The sequence below is a fragment of the Hetaerina americana genome, unplaced genomic scaffold (assembly GCF_022747635.1).
Source record: "Hetaerina americana unplaced genomic scaffold, ioHetAmer1.1.p SCAF_5, whole genome shotgun sequence".
Classification (NCBI taxonomy): domain Eukaryota; kingdom Metazoa; phylum Arthropoda; class Insecta; order Odonata; family Calopterygidae; genus Hetaerina; species Hetaerina americana.
This window is the reverse complement of record NW_027287095.1, coordinates 55,605,299-55,625,698: the sequence shown is the minus strand read 5'-3', so window position 1 is coordinate 55,625,698 and position 20,400 is coordinate 55,605,299. Positions and strand designations below refer to the sequence as shown.

The 20,400-nt window shown below is 34.5% G+C and overlaps 1 protein-coding gene across 2 annotated transcripts; it reads right to left on the bottom strand.

Annotated features, from left to right (window-relative positions):
* Positions 1–2,955: 2,955 nt before the first annotated feature.
* LOC139693724 (broad-complex core protein isoforms 1/2/3/4/5-like) lies at positions 2,956–20,295 on the bottom strand. 2 transcript variants are annotated; one of them, XM_071591987.1, is made up of 6 exons: positions 20,133–20,295; positions 19,650–19,842; positions 18,962–19,147; positions 16,315–16,816; positions 14,480–14,569; positions 2,956–4,710 (listed from the first exon to the last, which is right to left on the bottom strand). In XM_071591987.1, the coding sequence occupies exons 2-6, from the start codon at positions 19,833–19,835 to the stop codon at positions 4,559–4,561; spliced, it is 1,116 nt and encodes a 371-aa protein (XP_071448088.1). In that variant the 5' UTR covers positions 19,836–19,842; positions 20,133–20,295; the 3' UTR covers positions 2,956–4,558. The 2 variants fall into 2 exon arrangements, with proteins under 2 accessions (XP_071448088.1, XP_071448087.1); XM_071591986.1 differs by having other exon boundaries at positions 4,613–6,006.
* Between the last annotated feature and the right edge of the window lie 105 nt (positions 20,296–20,400).

Sequence of the window (20,400 nt, the reverse complement as noted above, 5' to 3'; positions counted from 1 at the left end):
AGACCCTTGTCATGAAGGCAATAATCAGCTGAAGATGCATAAAATTTGATGCAAGAAGTTAAACCAACTCATGCCACAGTCTGACAATTGATAAAGAGATAAGGAGTTTGCTGTAAGTTGTGGTGGTACAACTCTTTCTTATGGTCTAAAAAAAAAGAAAACATTACTGCAGAACTCCAAGACCTAACCTTATCAGTGTACCATGAGAGACAGACCATAAATCAATGAAACTGAATCATGGTAGCGTATGGGCTTGGATGACTGGTGACTAGATAGTGGTGATAAGGAAAGACATACTCATCAATACAAGTAATATTTTGTGTGAGCTATGGGAATTCTATCTGGTTAAATAGTGTGGAAGGTTATATGTTGATATAGGAGGCAGGATTAAGTTATTACTCCCGCAACTGTACTTGGAAAATGGTTCATTGACCTTACCATCATATAAATCTTAATACTTATGTTAACTTGTTATGCAAATTTTTCACATCAATTATTCAAACTTGCTCTCATAAGAAACTGAATGGCAATGCATGGATTACCAGACAACAGCATGGCATATCTGATTCATTTATGTAAGTGTAACACATCACATTTCTGGTGCAAGGTAATTGCTCATGTTTTTGTGTTCATCAAAGGGCAAAGCCTCTTGCATAACATTTAAGAGGCAAAGGTGAAGTGCGACTTTTCTTCATGTATCAAGAACCAGGTCAAAGCCGGTGGCATACAAATGTTAGCTGGTGAAGTAGGGATTTTTTTTAAGGAATTCAGCTACAAAAAATGCATGGAAACAAAATTTATAATTCTTACGTTGACTTTATTTTGATGCCTGTTGATCAAGAATATTGTTTTTTATATCAATTTTGCAATTTTTTTAATTTTAAAAGGGCAGTGATGTCTCCAGATAAAAAGTATCAACTGTGATAATTTTCATCGAGAAAATTTTTGTTTTTTAATTATGCCATGAGATGTCAAAGATTTTTTAAATAAAGGCTAAAAATTTTAATCTGGCAACCAAGCCTGACATGGATTTCCTGCAAGTAATGGTTTAATAGTGGTTTCAGTACCATACTGACTCTTTTAACTCACCAACTCATTTTCAGAAATTGTCAAATATTTTCAACAAATTCATATACCTTCTGTTCCATGCAAATTTAAACAACTGCAGCTTCACCAATATAGAAAAAAATGAGAGAATATAAACTATAAGAAATAACCTGAATTCAAACTGGAACTGTACATTTGTACATGAAATGCAAGATTACACTTGTTTAATGCAGCAGTGTTAGAAAAAATAAGTTATGGCCGAGTTTTAAACAAGATGAAACTCATTTTGGACTAAATTAGAGAAAAGAGCATTCAAATTAATTATCTTACAATGATACAGCAGTTGAATGCTTTGCAAACAGCTTAAGAGGTATTCTTGTATTAAAGTAAAGATTCAAATTACAAATCATCATTTTGAACATTTCAACCTGTGCCTTAATTAAGATTATTTAAATTTTGATTTCAGACTTTACTCTAGATTACTCAATAGACAAATAGGAACATATTTATGAGATTTTTTAAGTAGGCTATTTTAGAATTTATCCCAGATATTGAGGAAAAAATTTAGTATCCTGGAAGATGAACAATTATCTTAGCTTAAATGCAAGCACTGTTACTTTATATCCAATTGAATCAAGTCAAAGTTTGACCTAGCTGTAACTATCAGTAAAAGATTAAGCTGAGGAAGGAAACAATGTAGTGAATGAAATGAAAACAAGGATCACTTCAAATAGAAAATGACGACTGCAGTATGTATCACATGGAAGTCGCCGAGAGACTTGCACATGATGGTAGGGCTATACTTCCTGATACCAGCCATAAATCAAAACACTTCACCTTTCAATTTATGGAAAAAGAAACCTGTTTGAAGAAAGACTGGTGTAAACAATTTCCTGCCAAGCAAAGAAATGGTTCAAGCACTTGGCTGTAGACCATAGGGTCCGGGGTTCAAGTTTGAATGATACTTCTTAGACACAGCCATTACTTTCCGAGTTACCAGTTGAAAACCCTAATTTTACATTTTAAAAATCCCATCTTAAGGTAAAAACAGTACAATTTTCTGGCGACCAAGCATTTTTGAGACACTTCTATACACCTCAGAGAAAGGATCTAGGCCCTATGTCTCCTGAGTATGCAAATGTCACATTCTAGGGTAGAGTAAAAATCTACCCTTGCCAAAAAAAATTCTGAAAACAAAGATTAAGCATTAAATCCCCATGAATAATACTGAAATATATTTGCTAAATTTAATCGTGTGATTATCTTTTGAATTCTACCTCTCTACATTTTTAGAAAGGACATTTGTACCACAAAATCTTCCTTTAACTAAAGTTGCCATGTAGCAGTAAATAATACTGAAGGAGTCATTGCATTGGGAGATATTTCCTGATGAACATCTGTCACAGAATAGGTATAAATGGTAGGCAATCATAGGAGTGCAATTCCCCAATTAGATACGTTAATATTATGTCTTCCTTCTTATATTATGATACCACACATCAATAATTTTCATGGTGAATAAGCCATGTAAATGTTTTGAAGTTTCTACAGTGCATTTATCAAAACAGATTGATGAAACTAATTTGTAGGATAGAAAGATATTTCAGATAAAAAATATATGTTCAAAACATATTCTAATATCTATTCTTTAAACCCGTCCCAATTATATTTGGCTTAGAGGATCCTATTTAGCACAAATTGTTCTGGAGATACTGAGCCATAATCACAAATAAAAATGGTTACAAAGTAAATTTTTTCCTGATATCTAATTTCATATAGTGTAAAATTCTATTTAAACACTTTGTGTAACATATTCAATGTTGTAAAAAATTTCTCATTACAAAGATATATAAAAAATAAAACACCAGTTGATACAATCTGGTTAGAAAAACAAGATTGCACCTTCAAATTATTTTTAAGATCCCTTTTAACAAGTATTACATTTTTCATAAGAAAAAAGAAATGACTCTGGAATTTTGGATGATAGTCCTACTTCCCCATCCTAAATTCAGCGTCAGCTGTAGGCAATAATATTATTTTGGCTGATATTCTTCAACCTTACTATTGATTTCAGCTGCTGTTCGGATACCAATGCCAATACATATCTAAAAACAGCCATGTATAAAATTTTCATTGAGTGAATATATTATGATATCAGGTAAAGTTGCTGCAAAGGGTTCTGAGGTGATTAGATGAGGACCCAAGTGGACATTCACCAGGATAAATCAATGTGGAAAGAATCCAAAACCTCTCAAGTTATGCCATTTGGCAATTAATGTTTTACAATTCAGCCCAAAAATCATCGCAGCTAATCACTCCAGAAGAACAATACATTTAGTTCACCTCAAAATACATTGAACTAAAGAGTAAATATCATTTTGGATACCTTATAAAAAATAAGATTTAAGACCTTATTCTTTGAGAAGTAAACCACAACACCACAGGAGTACATGTGAGAATGTTTTCATGGTTATCAGTAAAAAAAATGTTTATTCAGGATTTTTTTGGTAAAATATCACAAACCCAAAGCTGCCAATATATTTACATTGAATACTGATCTGTTCATCTCACTCCCTTAAGGAGACATTTTCACCAATCCAGAGCAAACTACCCCAAGGTAGATTTGACAGTTAAAGAGGAGAGCTCACCCAATACTAATCCCAAAAACACGTGAAATTCACGCATCAGGGTAGGAGGGCCAGGGTCTTTCCCTGGGGCGCCTATGGTTTCCCAGAACTAGAAAGATCTGGTACCCAAAAAAATAACACAGCTTGGGCGAAGCTGTGTGTACCCAGAGGCATCACTCAGAATTGAACCAGAGCCCTCTGTTCTGTAGCCCAGCACTTTACCCATTAGACTGCCACATCCACATTTACCCTCACTTCAAATAAGATAAAGGTACTGGGATGTCTAACCCTGGAAAGGTTGGAGAAGTAAATTGGAGGCACATTCTTCAGATCTAAATTGCTCTCAACATAAAAAGTTTGAATTTGATTTGAATGAGTTCGAATAAATAATATAATGATGCCAAGATCTAATGGGGATATACTCTTCAGTAATCTGAAATTCATATTCCAGATTTACTATATCCCAAATTTGCTTGAAAATTTTCCAAATTCAAGGCCATATCCTTTTAAGGTGCTCTCCAAACACCTAGATAACCAACAACAATAGCATACACTACATTGGACCACTGAGCCAGTCACCTTACTGGGAATGTTGCCATCACTACTGCCTGCTTCATGGTCTTCACTTCTTCATACAATAATAACTTGCGATCACTAAATTGCTGGAATGTTTCACACTCCATCCTTTGATGTTCCATACTCATCAAGTAACCTTTCTTCCCAATCATGTTCCATCCCACCTTCTGGATGAAACCAATCCACTTGGGAGCCAATGTCAGACCCTACTGGGCCTTTGTTTTTCAAACAGGATACTTCTGTGGAGAAACTAAGGTGCTTTGATGACTAATGCTCAGCTGCACCATGGACTCCTTAACAGATTTTGATCAACTATTCTCCACCAGAGCTTCTGCTTGCTTTGCATGTGTCTTCATGTGTGACTTTAGGCTGCGCCTCTGTGTTATAAACCGCCCACACACAGGACAGTTGGTGCTTTGTCGGCTGCTCGGGATGTGATGGGAGGGAATGATGATCGTTCCTGTCCACAAGGAGGAGAAAAGGAAAGGGGCAGGATGAGGAAGACAAGAGAACACAGGGTCACAGACACAACACTGGGAATATTGTTACATTCCAGGGGTGCTCAACCCATGACTCACAAAACAGCATGAGGAAGCAAAAAAGCTTCTGCTTGTTGATAATTGGATACACCGCAAATACAAGAAATCCATTTAGTGATAGTGATACAACAATTGACTTCCATGTTTGAAAAGGAAACAAGGATAGTAATATCTGAGGGTACTCCTTAAGACAGGGGCTCTTAAATATGAAGGCTAATAAATATATGAAGGAATAAAGGAAGTGCAGTCCATAGACCTGCCCATATTAAAACTCAATAACATGTTCTTTTTTACAAAAAATTATTACCCATGCAACTTTCTCAATGGTGGCTGATATCATGAGATGTATACAATATGTATGTTTGTTTTGATCTAGGAAAATTTGGATATTTATGGCACAACTGACACATCAGTGCAAGGGATAGTTCAAAAGTGTCTTGGGTGGTAGATGGAGGAATAGGAGTGGAGAGAAAATGTTAAGAATGCATTCTAAGACATCTTGGTAACAGGATGTAAATAATATTTGGCACATTAGAAGTTAACAGGTACAATATGTAGCATAATTAAAAGATGGCTAGCTGACTGGGGGGAAATCACCTCATGCCTGGCCTCACCGGGAAAGAACTCCACCTTTAAATAACTATCACATACTCAAATTTTTTTAGCACTTGATGCATCCCTCTGAAGATACCACTCTTCTGGAAACACTGGATTACTAACATTCTTTGCCTCATTTTCCATGTGCTTTGCACCACCTAACCAACTGTCATCTGGCACATTGCACTGATCACTCTCAATATCCTCCCCTGTCACTTGCGGCAAATCGCTAAGCAAGAGTAAGGAACTATTCAAAACTCCATCCTTTTGCACATTTGAGTTATTAAACAGCCCTGAGTCCTCGCATTCCCTCTTGTCACTCTCTGGAACAAACCATGCCCTTCTGTGGCCAGGATTCTGCCCTAAGTAGTCACTGTTTTTGGAAGCAGGGTACAGATGCTGGGTGGACAAGGGTCGTGTTGTGGGGTTATCGCCCAACCATGCCATTGTCCCCTCCAAAGGCCTTAACTTATTTCTGTCCGTCGCAGCTTCCATTTGATTTGAATGAGTCCTCATATGCTGCTTTAAGTTGCGCCTCTGAGAGATTAAGCGTCCACAGACAGGGCAGTTGACACTTCGACGGCTGCTTGGGATCTGGTTTGAGGGTATGATGATCATGCCTGTCCACAAGGAGAAAGGGTAAGTGTCAGGGAGGAATGGGAAAGGGGAGAGGGCAGAGAACAAAGGGTGTGAGAGATGTAACACACATGGTTTTCTGGACTTAAAATTATTGGGTGCTCAACCACAGTGCTGGTCAAATTTTGAAGACTGATATCCCATACACAGTGGTAGTTATCATACACTAGGGATTTTAATAGTGGGCTCGAAGGAAATGCACAACAGAAGATATCTCTTGAAGTACAAAAGAATCAAAAACATTTGTCATCATCAAATACAATACTGTTTTTTATGATTTGATGCATGGTGTCAACATAGAGAACGCCCAAATACCTGTGAACACATGGAAGAATCTATTTTGCACACTGAAATATGTATGTTGAAAATAAGGTTGAGCACCGCTGGTTTAATCAGTACCAGGTGAGACTTATAGCACAATGAGGATTACATATTAACAATCACCAGGTTTTATGCATGCACTGGACTTAAACAAATCAGAGGTTTCACTTAACACCTAATTGACAACTAGGAATGGATTGTGCTTTCATAATTCCATCTCTAAGTTGCTAAGATTTTAATCCTTTCTCATTGTGTGCGCTATACATTTAGCCTCAATTTTAAATAATTCAAGAAAAGGCAAATTCTTAGGATTCAGTACTATGTGAATTTTAGAGGATATGTGAAAAGATATGACCTCAGTCTTTGGAGCACCTTAATCTATCTATTATGCCATCTAACTATACAGCTGTGGGTCAAGCAACCATTACAAATTTTAATTTAGACACTTATCCTCCAAAATCCTGCGATTAGGTTATGTTAAAGCTGGAAAAATAAAATGTTTCATGCATATTAGAGTTTAAACGCAGTATGGCATCACTGTAGATGATGCAATTCAAAGTAGCCGATGCTATGTCTGCAAAGCATGCAATTAGTTATACTTTGCCCCACCCTATGAAACCTACAATCACCCAGCAAATTATTAGCTACAAAATATAATTTGGAAATACAGCATGCTGAATCTGTTGGCATTAGCTGAATGAGCAAATTTAATGCTGATCTACTACAAAGAAATTATGCATCTACAACAAAATGTCTCCATATATGATGATTGAATCAACATGTAGTATTAATCATTAAATGCACTTACACCACTTATTACTGTTTATCAATAATGATTTAAAATTCAGTATTAGCTACAAAATATAATTCAGAAATATAGCATGCTGAAACTGTTGGCAGTAGCTGAATGTTCAAATTTAATGCTTATCCACTATAGTGAAATTATTCATGTACAACAAAATGTCTCCATATACGACGATAAAATCAACATGTAATATTAATAATTAAATGCACTTGCACCACTTATTACTGTTTGATCTATCAAATGATTTAAAATTCATATATATCCACAGCCATTATGAAATTCCTATTGACCTATGCATGTTCCTACAGAACAACCTCAGAAAAATAGATATTTAGAATACTGAATTAACCTGTCTCATTGATTTAATATTACAACTAAAATAATTAGAGCAAGTCTTTCTCAATATATTTAATTCGTACTTTCCAATTATCCTTTGGTATCAAACAAATAATATAATTCATATTCAGCTACAAAACACTGAACAACAATAGTAAATCACAAATGCAGAAATATTCAGTTACAATGTGTACTTAATTTTTTTCACTGCTATTTACCTCGACACCAAATTCAAGCAGTATTCCATTTGAGAAGTTGACTAACCAAAGTTTAAATTATGAGGCATTTCAAATCCAAACTTATGTTTATCAAGGCAGTTCAAAATCATCGCTAACTATTTTGGAAGTAATTAAACTTAGCATTTCATGGTAACTGATGAAAATCAAAATGGCAAGCAGAGAAAGAACAATAGGATGTGAAAACAACATATATAACTGAAATTTATTTCCAACACAAAAAACATTACCAAAGAATATTGCAAAGCAAATTCAAATAATTAACAAACCAATTAAACAATCCTTCATTAAATAACAAAACCAAAGGGAACAACAAATTGTAAAAGATTCTATTTAGAAAGATGAAGATGAGAGTAATCACAAAAATATTAAATTTTTCAGATATGTAACATTGAAAAATATGCAATACCCAAATAGTAAATATTGAGTACACAAATTCATTACAAAAGTGTGAACTTCAAGATATGAATTTTATGACAGACACAGACAGCATTCACCTCAGCTGAAAATCCATTAAAATCTATTTGAACCAGGAAAGACACCAAGTCACAAAAGGAATGCTGTTTGTCTTTAATTCTTACATTAAACTTCAACCATATCACAGACAGTGTTTAACAAATAAAACCAAATTAAAATATATCCATTTTGTCTTTTATGAATATAACTAGAATCACAAAAACTGTCTTAATGAGACTTAAAATGACACTTTTAACAGTCAATTTAAGACTTGCTTCACAATGAAAAATAAGAACATGTTCTATATTCATTCATACTCCACATATGATAACTGTTCAGCAGATTAAGATGAACACCAGAATGCCATAAGCAGAAAAAAACAAATCGGCCAGAAGCCTTTGAGCTGTGGAATGACAAGGAAAATGCAAATGTGAATAGAAAATTAAAATAACAACAAAAAAAAATGAACTGTACTACCCAATGGTAACCTTAACAGACACTTAAATTTCACGGCTGAACTTAACAATGGCAGCATTGTAGCTTAAAATGCAGTTTAATTCTTACATAAAGGAGCAAGACAATGAAAATGTTTGTCGTAACATCACACTTTAGTGAACTAAATGTGGATTCTTTGCATACAATTCATATGTACAGTTTAATGATGAATATAGGAATTTCAAATGACCATCAAAAATTCATGTTATCATTTTTCCGAAGAAAACAACCTTTTATATAAATTGAAATTTTTAAACTAATCAACCAAAATTGGCTGGAACAATACATAATCTGTCTTTAAAAGTCTGGCAGCACATCAATGTTAAAGCACACTATGGTGAATTTATGATTTATCACAGTCACTTAGCCCTTACTAATTTGTAATTCAAGAGGCAATATATTTTTGAGGTCATTGTTCAAAAGGCCATGATGTTAAGAATTCACAAACGTTAATGGATACACAATATGCTTGGGAGTAATTGTCATATGTCAGGGCAAATAAATCAAATTTTGATATCCTAAAGATTCCATGCTCAAATTATTTTGCAGGGTGATAAAATTACAAAACGTTGGTCTGCTGTTTGAATAAAAGTTTTCGTTCAATAGACATACATATCCCAAAGAAACTCTGATTTATAAATAAATAGTTATAATGACATATGAATGAAATTGTGAATATGATTTATAGTGATTAATGGCAAAGCAATCAAATTTGGATCACACAGTCGGCAATGACTCGCATTTTAGTTGACTTGTATGTGATGACATATGGCAAAAACTTTTTTTTCCAAGCATACCACACATTTACAATCGAATTGACTAATTTAAGTTACCCTGCACATTTTTGTTGAAAACTAGAATGACAATAATTGCAAGGCAATTGAAAAGCACAATATTATGATGAATACACAAATGGATGGAGATTTTATCTCCGATCTATTTTATACATCACTCCTGTCTGTCGAGGACTTCGCAAAAAGCCACAACTTTGTTTGGCTCTGTAGATAAAAAAATCATGTATAATTTGCAAGTGGTCACAAGTGCTGAATACATCAACAGTACAATATTATAATGGTAAGAATAAAATATCTCCTAGATGCATATGATCATAAAAAAACTACTGTTCATGACACTGATGAACTCTTATCAGGTTTAAATCTTCATCTTTCAAAATATGCACAGTAATTTTAGGAAAAATATTTTTTTTTTACTTTAAGAAAGGATAACAGGTGATACCCACAAAATATAAATAACCCCCACTTAACAAGTACCTAATCAGATAAAATAAGCACAACAACACAAGAGTATTTTAAGATTTTACACCAAAAAGCTTAGAAGAATCCAAAACAAAAACAAAACATCAACAATTTCCATTTCATCTAAAATCAATGAAAACAATGGATTAGGGAAAACAGCACCTGAGGTAGAAAGGACTTTGACTATAGGCACTGTTTATTACCTACAACTCACTCCTGCTAGCTTGACTCAAACCACAAAACAAATAACACATCATAGGGAATGAATTAACTGATCACACTGGGTTTCATGGAAGTCAGATACTCAAGTAATTTTTATAGAACACAATTGTATACAAAATATGGGTTGGCTACAAGACACAACACTAAGATGACTTTTTTAACATGCTTTTGGGCATTTTAAGTTATTAGTTACTGAAGGGTTTTTTTGCATGCTAGTTCTACCGCTGAAGGCACAATGGGCTTATCTTGAAAGACCGGACTTATAAATGCTGAAATGTTAAGGTTAAATTAGAAAACTTCTTTTCTCAATTTTAATAACCTTCCTAGTCATGGAATTGGTAATTTCATTGTTGCACTCACTAAAAGAATAATATGATTAAAAAAACCTTAAATAGAAGTGGAAATCATGTCAGGAAAAACATCAGTAAAACAATTCAAACAGTAAAAGAATACATACACATATTGGAAAAGGTTTTGTCTCAAATGTCAAACAAACAAATGGTAAAAATATAACTTGTATGAGCAACTTTGAGAAAATTGCATAAAAAGAGGAAAAAAGTGTATGGCAAATCAAACATGTTATCATTATATTCCTTTCTGCTCCTTTGGTCATTAGTTTCTTAACTCCAAACACTTAAGGAGGTACAACATATTACTTGGGTCAATATGTTAATAAACCAAAACTCAACACAAAAATGTGTTTAGACATTAGTTACACTTCATGATAGTTCCCATACAATTGAAAAGTGGCAACTTAGATAGTGCCATAACAAAATACACATTTCAGTTAACTATAACACTATTTTCCCTGGAAACATTAATTTGTTCTGATTGACTAAGTATGGGTAACAGTAGATGAAAGGAACATGCCCACAATGGGAGTATTTAAAAAAATGCAGCAGAGTCTAGCTGACACTGAAGTATGAGTAAAAATTGTCATATATACAAAGGACACATAATCAACAAATAAATTTAGTAAATATTTTACTGAAAATTGGAACAAGCTTGAGATACAGGTATTTATGAAAATGATATACATTGAGCAACGTTAAGCAGGTTCAGCTATGCAGTCGAGAAGTGTAAACTAATCATGGGAAAATATTATAAAATAACTTAATAAAGAGACTTCAGTCAATTGGTATCAATTATATAACCATATGCTTAGGTAGAAGTGACTGACCAAGAAATTCAACTCTATTTCAGAAGTCATACTTTCAGTTTCAGCCAAAGGGCTACACTACCTGAAACACAATATCACTTTTGTAATATATATTAGGAGGAGTCATATTAATAATAACATATGGTAAAACTTTAAGACATAATAAGAAAACAAACAAAAACAGTAGTAAAGATGGACCACTACATGGTCCATTTACATTTTCAAAGATCATCTTTGGTTGGTCTTTTCTTGAAGACAAATAAGATCTTTTGAACAATATTGAAGATTTAATTTGCCCAGTTGTCTTTTAGATACTCAAATTTGTACAAACAGAGCATTCACTTAAAATGCTAATTCTGTTGAAAGACCCAACTCCATTTACTTGGCATGGTAAAATACACTGCATTAAACATTGGATGTTTGGTAAACATACTATGCAATGAGTGGCCATAGCCTGATCATTTTTGATTACCACAAGTTTCCCCCTAAAAATTCTCAATTTTTGTCATTTTTCCCTGAGCACAACTATAGTAATAGTGTTATGTGATTTCGTGCATGACAGCAGGTGATGCTCAAGCTGGATAAGAAAAGGAATTGAAGTCTCAAACAAGAGAGAGTTTCAAGTTTCAAGCCTGATAATTAAGGAAATAGATACTCATTCACTTAGTACCCGAATTCTTTTTCCTGGAATAGTACCAGTTTTTCTAAGGCGGTGGTCATGAAAAAAACTAATGACTATTACCTTTTAAGGTTATCACAATAGTATTAAATATATGATAAAACTGAGGGTATGACTAATGTGATGAACATTTTTATGATTTTTTTAAAATCACCACGATTGTTTTCCCCCAAAAAAATGACCACCCTTTTTCAAAGACAATTTGAATTATGAATTGATTTGTTGACAACAACTCAAGCAAAATCAATAAGATCAAAACAATAATTGAGATTTATCTAAATCACTCACTTCCAGGTGTTGCAACATAAAGAATGCACAGGGCTGGGCATAAAACCATTTAACTTTGATAGAAAAAAACAGAATTGGCTAAAGTACGAAATGATCACGATTTTCTAGTAGAAAGGTGAAATATGCATATTTTATGAAGGCGAACATCAGGACCTGTTACTTACAGGAGCTACCACATTTCACAAACAAATAATCCGGACAAAATTGTAAGAGGGGGTGTTCATAAAATACACAAAGTTTGTCTTCCATTTTCAATTCTAAAAAAATATTTTGAAAATTATTTTCAAACTATACCTATCACTCAAATCTACGTTATGCATTAGGATTTCAGGTTGATGTGCCCACTTTCATGTGGTTCTCTCCATGATATTCATGGGTTTTCTTAGCTCAAAGAAATGCACAATTTCTATACCACTTGTAACATTACCTTACTACAAGTTTGGCAAAATAGATGTCATTAATTATTTATATCACATTAGGAAATGCAAGAAGATAAAAATTCTAATTTTCTGTACAATATTTTAAAAAATGGGGCAATTTATCTCATAGTCAATCAAGCATGAATGGATTTTCATTATGCGCATTTGGCTTAGTCACTATAAAAATTTGCAACTTAAAATGCAGAATCAAATGAAGTGGTGACCAACTGTAAAAAAAATCCAATATAATCTGGTAGACAGTGACATCTAATTGGACCCTTGAAATGGTTTATACGTTGTTCAAAATTACATATTGTTAACTTATTTACTAAAATGCAACCAAAAGAAACCATTAATATATTCACATTCATTCATATTTTGTCCAACCATTAGCTATTCAGTCCAAACTTGTCAGTAATTTTGGAAAAATTTATTTTCATTTTCATTATCCTTCCTTGATTTATGTGCTGCATTGAGCAGAGAATCCTGTATTTACCACATTCAATAACAAGAGAGACTAATATCTCATCTAGGCAAACAAAATGGATACTTCTGAGAGCCAGGAATCTAATTCATATTTTTCCACAAGGACTTCAGTTCTACTTTTGTTGAGCCAATGGTATTTGCAGCAGGCAGCCTTTACAAATATGAATGAATTACTCTATAATCCACTTAACAATAACAATTAGTAAATCCAACCATAAATTTTGAAAGAGCATCAACTATCTTAGCAATGCAACTCTGGCATTTACCCCTTGAAGAATTTCTTAAATGATGACATTAATAACTGAACTTGAAAACAGAAAACAAACTTTTAAGTATTGATATGAATCTAAATAAGGAGGCAGGATAAATCCATTTATATTAATACATTTAGTTTTTGGCATTTCCTGCTTCAATTAATAAATAACCAATGAAGAGCATGATGCATTAATGTATAATAGACAAATTGAAAGGGTTTTACCCAGCCCTAAACACTTTAAAATTAATGCATTGGGTATTAATTATTAATAAAATGAAAACACAAGTCCAATCTCTATCAGAGAAAAAAATCTATTTGGAAAGAACACCAGTTTTCAATTGTTCTGATTTAGTTAAAAGTTTCATTTTACTTGAGAATGACTTCTTATACTGAACCAATTATTTCAATGGATCCCCATAAATTGCACATGACCTTTTGAAGGTACTACCATGATATCATGTACAAATCTGACTTCTTTGGCAACATGCACTCCCAAAAAAAACATGTTTTCAAACATGATTACTACCAAAACCCTAAAAATCGTGTACTTACATCCTTAAAATCTTCATAAAATATAGTTAACAGTGATAAAAAATTTGGAAACTATATCTGGAGCTGGTTCTCAACAGATTGAAACATTTTCATTCAAACATTAGACTAATCCCAAAAAAGAATTTTGGAGGGATTGGTTATAATTCCCGAGTGGAGGAAAGCTCGCTATGTTGATGATGGTGGTAGAAAAGTTGACTGAAAGCTGGCAGCCGAAGTTGTTGAAGCTGTGCTCGACGACATCCTCCATGAGAGAAATCGGTCACGGTCATCTGTATGCTTGTAGGCTATGTGCTTCCTGAGAGCATCTCTGGAGCGAGAAACATGCTGGCAAACCGGACAGGAGTGACACACATTTTGATGAGTTTCCAAATGAACCTTCAGGTTATACTGGTTGCTGAGCTGCTTTCCACAAACAAAACATGTAGCAAAACACTTACTATTACTACTTGTGTTACCACTGCTACTACTCCCACCAGTCTTATGAGTCTGACCTTGGCCGAGACTTTGATGCTCCACCTCGGTGCTGTTTCCTCCACCTGATCCATTGCCCCCTCCACCGGAATCTTCAGATGATGACTGACCTGTGCAACAGGTGAAAAAAAAATTTCAATAACAGATGATTATGCTGGGGAGAAAGGTTACTAAGAGATTGGACACTGCAAGTGAATGCTACAAGCACTCCTACCTTTTCAGTAAGTTACACCATCAAAAATAGCAAGCACAACTTATTGACAAAAAGCAGACCACTATTTTCCATAGACATTGAGCTAAGTACAAATTCTAGTATTCTTGATGTGTTGATTTTCAAGTTGAAAATTAGTAATAGGTTCAAAATTTTATTCTTTAAATTTGAATTACAAGCATATTGTCCATGAATGCATAAACAAAATTCTTGCCCACGTGTTGAAGCACTGCCCAGTTTGATGGAAGTTTGTTGCGCCATGGCATGAACGATCCATTTTTTTCATCTTTAATAATCACTTTTGATTTAATGAAATTTGCATATTTCATTTCGTCTAAAATCCTGTCTCTATTTTTAATTACACTGCCAACAGTAGTACAAAGCCATTCAAACTTGCAGCATATTCCATGCTGCTGTCATCACGTTTTATGATTTTGAATTTTATTTTATACGCACTGCTTTCTATAATGCTTTTAAAGCCAAAATAATTCTTTCCCTCTCGCTTTTTTATCTACCACTATTAAAGGACCACAATCCAAGAAACATAACGGCACAAAAAACATGCAACATTAACGTCCCAAAACAGATTGAGACGTGAACTGATTTGCTCACAATACCGGAATAATGAATGATATCTCAATCAATTGATTATTTTTGAAATACATAGAGAAAATGCAATGGAATTTGCAAATCCAACAATTTTTTTCTGAGCCATGTAGTACAATTTTCCTGGTGCTATTAAGATTTAAATTGGGTAGCAATGAACTTATTATCTGACAGTGGGCCTAACAGACATTAAAATGACGATTTTTTGCAAGGGATGGGGTAAGGATTTGAGAATGTGGTCAAATCCGACACAACTCATAGATATAGATATAGACAATCAAATACTTCCATGAAACTGTTAAATTTCAAATCCCTATTGTATTAATTACATTTGTCTGCTGCACAGGTTATGACGACAATACAATGCAGGGGTGTGAACACACTATTCTACACTCCTTTTAGGAATTTCCTCACACAATACAGTTGATGGATCAGAACTTAATTTGCAAGCAACTGATGATAGCACCAGTCAAATTTCAAATTAAAATATGCTCTCTACTCTTGAGATTGCTAGCATGGAATAATAGCTAATAGAATATCTGGTTAATTGGCAAAACACCCACATCGGCAATCCAACAGACTGGTCTATGTGGTACCATATGGTTAATTTAAGACTGCACCAAAAATAAGTCATTAAGCATGCATTAATGTATCCAATGACCCATTTATGAGATATTAATGTATGAACTCTGAAAACTATTTGCTAACTTTAAAGTAACTATACTGCCACCGATATGATTACATGCAATGTCTTACATACTGTCACAGAGTGATAAGGGCACTAAATGTGATTCTACAGCTTTTTTGGAGTTGTAAGTGACAAAACCCCTTCACTAAATTGGCCATTATTATGGTTGATTTCAAATATAGGCGATGTCATGGCAACAGAGTCATAAAATGAGATAAAATGTTATCAAATTAAAATTTCCCTAAAATTTTTCAAACTTGTGTGCAATATAGCTGCAAAGTAGCAAGCACCTACTCGATCCCACCCTACTGGGGAGTTAATGTGCCTGTCGAAGGGTGATGAAATATTACCTTGTAGCCCTGCATCCATTGACGCAGGCACTTTATTTTCCTCCAGATATCCAGCTTCCCCTTCCATTCCAATCGCATCTTCCGTTGGATGGGGCAAGGAATAACTATCTCCACCTTGCAGTGCATGGCACTGCTTTTCGGGGGGCATTGACTGCACTGCGTGAAGGGTTGGGGCTGGTTGATGGTGAAGGTATGGCTTGGAGCGGTTGTGCAGCACAGTTGACTCTATTTCGGATTCGACACCTTGCTCAAGTTTTACCTGAATATAAGGAGGCTGTTCAACTTCTTCTACTTCTTCCCTTTCTAAACCTCTCCTCTTGCCTAAAAGAGGTTTTGTAGGTTTCTCCATTCTGCTCAATTTTCCCATTTGAACCGGAGCAGGTGTTTCATTCACTGTTGTCATTGGGGGAAGTCCACCAATTTTTTTCTTCTGTAAAATATGGCTACTGGTGGCAGGGTCCTGATGAACACTTTCTTCGGTAACTTTCCTCTTCAATGGTGTCTGTAGGTTCCATGAAAACATAAACAGAGGAAATGTTTACATAAACTTAACTCATTAAAATTTTTTTTGGAAATATTCATGTTAATGACAAAAAGAGCTCAATGAAATTTTATTTTTCCTTGTGATCACAGTGAAAAAATTTAGCCAGGCATATATGTCCAAGAGGAGTAACAGAGCATTTAAAGAACAAAACTCAGAAATTTTATTCATTACATTCATTGAAACCTCAAATATTAATCAAACTAAAATAAAATTTTGATTGTAAATATGACAGTTTAAATTTATTCTCATCAGTTAAGTTTTATTTGCCCAATTTAACTGTAACACTTCTAACAGTGCATTGCAAACAATTATCCAGCACTTATTTCATGAAAAACATACAATGTTCAAATCATATTTGGCATCAAATAACCTTTAATAGCTTAACATTACCATAAGGATAAATGATTATTTAACTACTAACTTAAATATAATTTTCAAACAGTATATTATACATATTCAATTGTTCCCGGCTCAACCTTGTGGAAATTCATTTTAATAAAATTAAGAATACAAAGTATCTTTCCACTGTCCTTTATTTGCGTACAACCGGTTTCAACTCTCAAGCGTCATCATCAGGTACAAATTAAACAAGTCGCAGTCCACTTATATACCAATCATGAGTATATAAGTGGACTGCGACTTCATTAATTTGTACCTGATGATGACACTTGAGAGTTGAAACCCGTTGTACGCTAGTAAAGGACAGTGGAAAGATACTTTGTATTCTTTATTTTATTAGTATATTACTATATACCTCTAAAACTATGTTAAAGAGGCAACACGAGTTGGCAGAGCTGGAAAAATCATTAAAAACTTCCACTGTAAGATGAATGCTTGGCTGACCAATGTTGCACGAATGCTGAAATGAGTGGAGCTTGAACTGCAAATCTGAATAACACAATGATACACAAAGCATGGAGTAACTGCATGCTGAAGTATGGAATATCAGTAACTGTATGCCTCCAAGCTATAACATAAGACTAAGCAATCCTTCTCCTCTTTCTTGGCCAAACATCAAGTGCAACTTTTTCCGAAAGCCTTAATTATATCCCCTTCCTATATCCACTAAAACATTTAAGATGGAACATGTTAAATTATATATAATTACACCAAAGGTTAGAGACTGCTTTTTTGAAATGGATTTTAGGAAATAAATACCTTTTATGTGAAAACACACACATCCATTGTGCTAGACATGGATAATGTATAAATATGAATTTCATTCATGTGATAGCTAACTCAGTGTAATTTGTCAATTTAAAACATTACGTGACACAATGAAATATTAATGAAATGCAGTCTCTTCAAAATAACCTGGCAGAAAATAGCACATGGTAGGGAATATACATGGTTTATATAAAAAGTATTGGTAACAATTTTTTCCTGACGTGTGCGTGAAGTGCTGATTTCAAAAAGTTGGTTAAGTTTACCCATGATCGCAGATCATGTTGGCCTTGATAAGATGACAATGCACACCATTGCTACTAAAAATTTGGTGATGCAAAAGATCTGAGCTAAAGTCATCCCAAAGGTCTACAGGGACAACCAAAAGCAGAGTTGAGTGTCTGCTTGCAAAGACCTGCAATGCGATGTGACAATTCCCCAACCTCTGACTTGGCTATTGGCCTTAGAGTCATGGAAAAGCTGCTGGCAAAAGTGGGCCCACACTCAAGGGATATACTTATAATAATTTTGAGGTATTGTAGCAAGATCTGAAATATATCTATTTTTTCCAGACTTATTATACAAACTATGGAAGTCCAGCAAAATGAGGACATTTGATGGGTAGGTGCAAGCAAGACATGATGGGTAGTGACTGATTTTGACTAAGCAGTTCCATGTTTAGAATAATGCCGACTGAGTGGAGTACATTCCATAGACACATTAGCATATGCAAACAACACTAACTACTCTGGCGAAGGTGAGGAAGCTTCCCTAAGCCCTTTCCTTTACTCTTTCATGTCCAAATTGCTGTTTGCAAAAGTATCCCCTTGTAAATAATTAAAAGAATTATACCAGAAATATACCATCAATTGTATCAATTTCGCTGTTGAAGAGGACTAGAAAAATATGCTTAATGGCTGTTACCCTACACATACTTACGCCATTGGCATGAGGAACTTCTGCAAGGCCTCTAATGTGTAAAACATCAGCTGTGGCAAGCAGGCCAGCCAATTGATCTTGATAAATATTGACTTCTCCACTGTACATAAAAGTCACTAATGAGCAGAGATCACTGAAAGTAGTTTGTGGCAAGACAATAACAGGATGCTGAAACGTCTGCATTTCCTGAAAAGCCCAAAAGTTAAAACTCAACACATGTAAATTAAAAATTGAAGCCTTTGCATTTTCCCGCAAATTAAAGGTGTCAGGGATGAAAAAACCCGAGGGGGTTGGGGTGAATAGGGACCAGGAAAGATTAAGTGCGAAGGGTATTTACTTCTTGATGGGTATGATATTAAAATAAGTACGCATATTTTTAGTTAGTTATTTCACTTAAATATACTTTGGAAATTTGATGTAATGAAATATGGAATGATATCACAAAATATTTAGGCTAGGTGGCGACCGCACTCAGAGTGAATCATAGGCTTACCACTAAAAACTAACGTGAAGCTGTAGACATGGCAGATAACTGCTTACATTCAATGACATTAGTTGAAGGGCCAAAATGAGAGCCTTCTGGTCTGACTAAAAATATTGCGATATCCGGATAACTAACTACATTTAATGACATCAATAGAGCCAAAATGTGGACCTTCTGATGGAAAACAATATATCGCGCACTTACCCGGAAGAGATCTTTAAAATACTGACTGCAAGCAGAAAGTACTACCCGATGAGCACGAATATTTCGCCCACCAGCAGATAGAGTGACATCCGTCAAGTCATCAGCATCAAGTAATTGTGGTAATGATGCAAGTAAGCTGCTTTGAAAGTTGTTCCATCGAAGGCAGAATTGTTGATCTGACCCCATTTTGAAACTAAAATAAATCACAAAACTTTTTCTCAATTCATTGGAAGCATAGCTGGGAAAATTTGTAACAGTATAACAATTTTAAATCCAAGTATTGAAAAACTGGAAGCGCCCGCAATTAGGCAGCAATTTCCAATGAAATTAAGTGATTTTATGTAAAATTAAACAATTTACCTTACTAAAATTTCGAGTTTCAACGATTAAAAATAATGTTTGAAGTGTTAATTAGCACACGCGGCCTGATCACACTTGATGACTCGAAGTATTTGGTTAAGTATTCCTCAGTTCTATTCTTACCTCAACCTCTGGAGATGTCCACGATTGGAGGCCTCCGAAAAAAACCGAAGAAACTACTAGTAGCAGTATTTGAAAAATATTCGATGCAGCTCAACTCAGCTTCGCAGATATTAGGCTGCTTTTAAAAAGGGTAAATATAACAATTTTTCACGTACAAAGCCATTCTTACTCGCAATGGGGTAAACACGCGACCTACGTTGCCTTATAATTTTGATAACAATTGAGTTGAGAAACCCGGAAAAACATTCATACGTCACGGCGGTGAGAT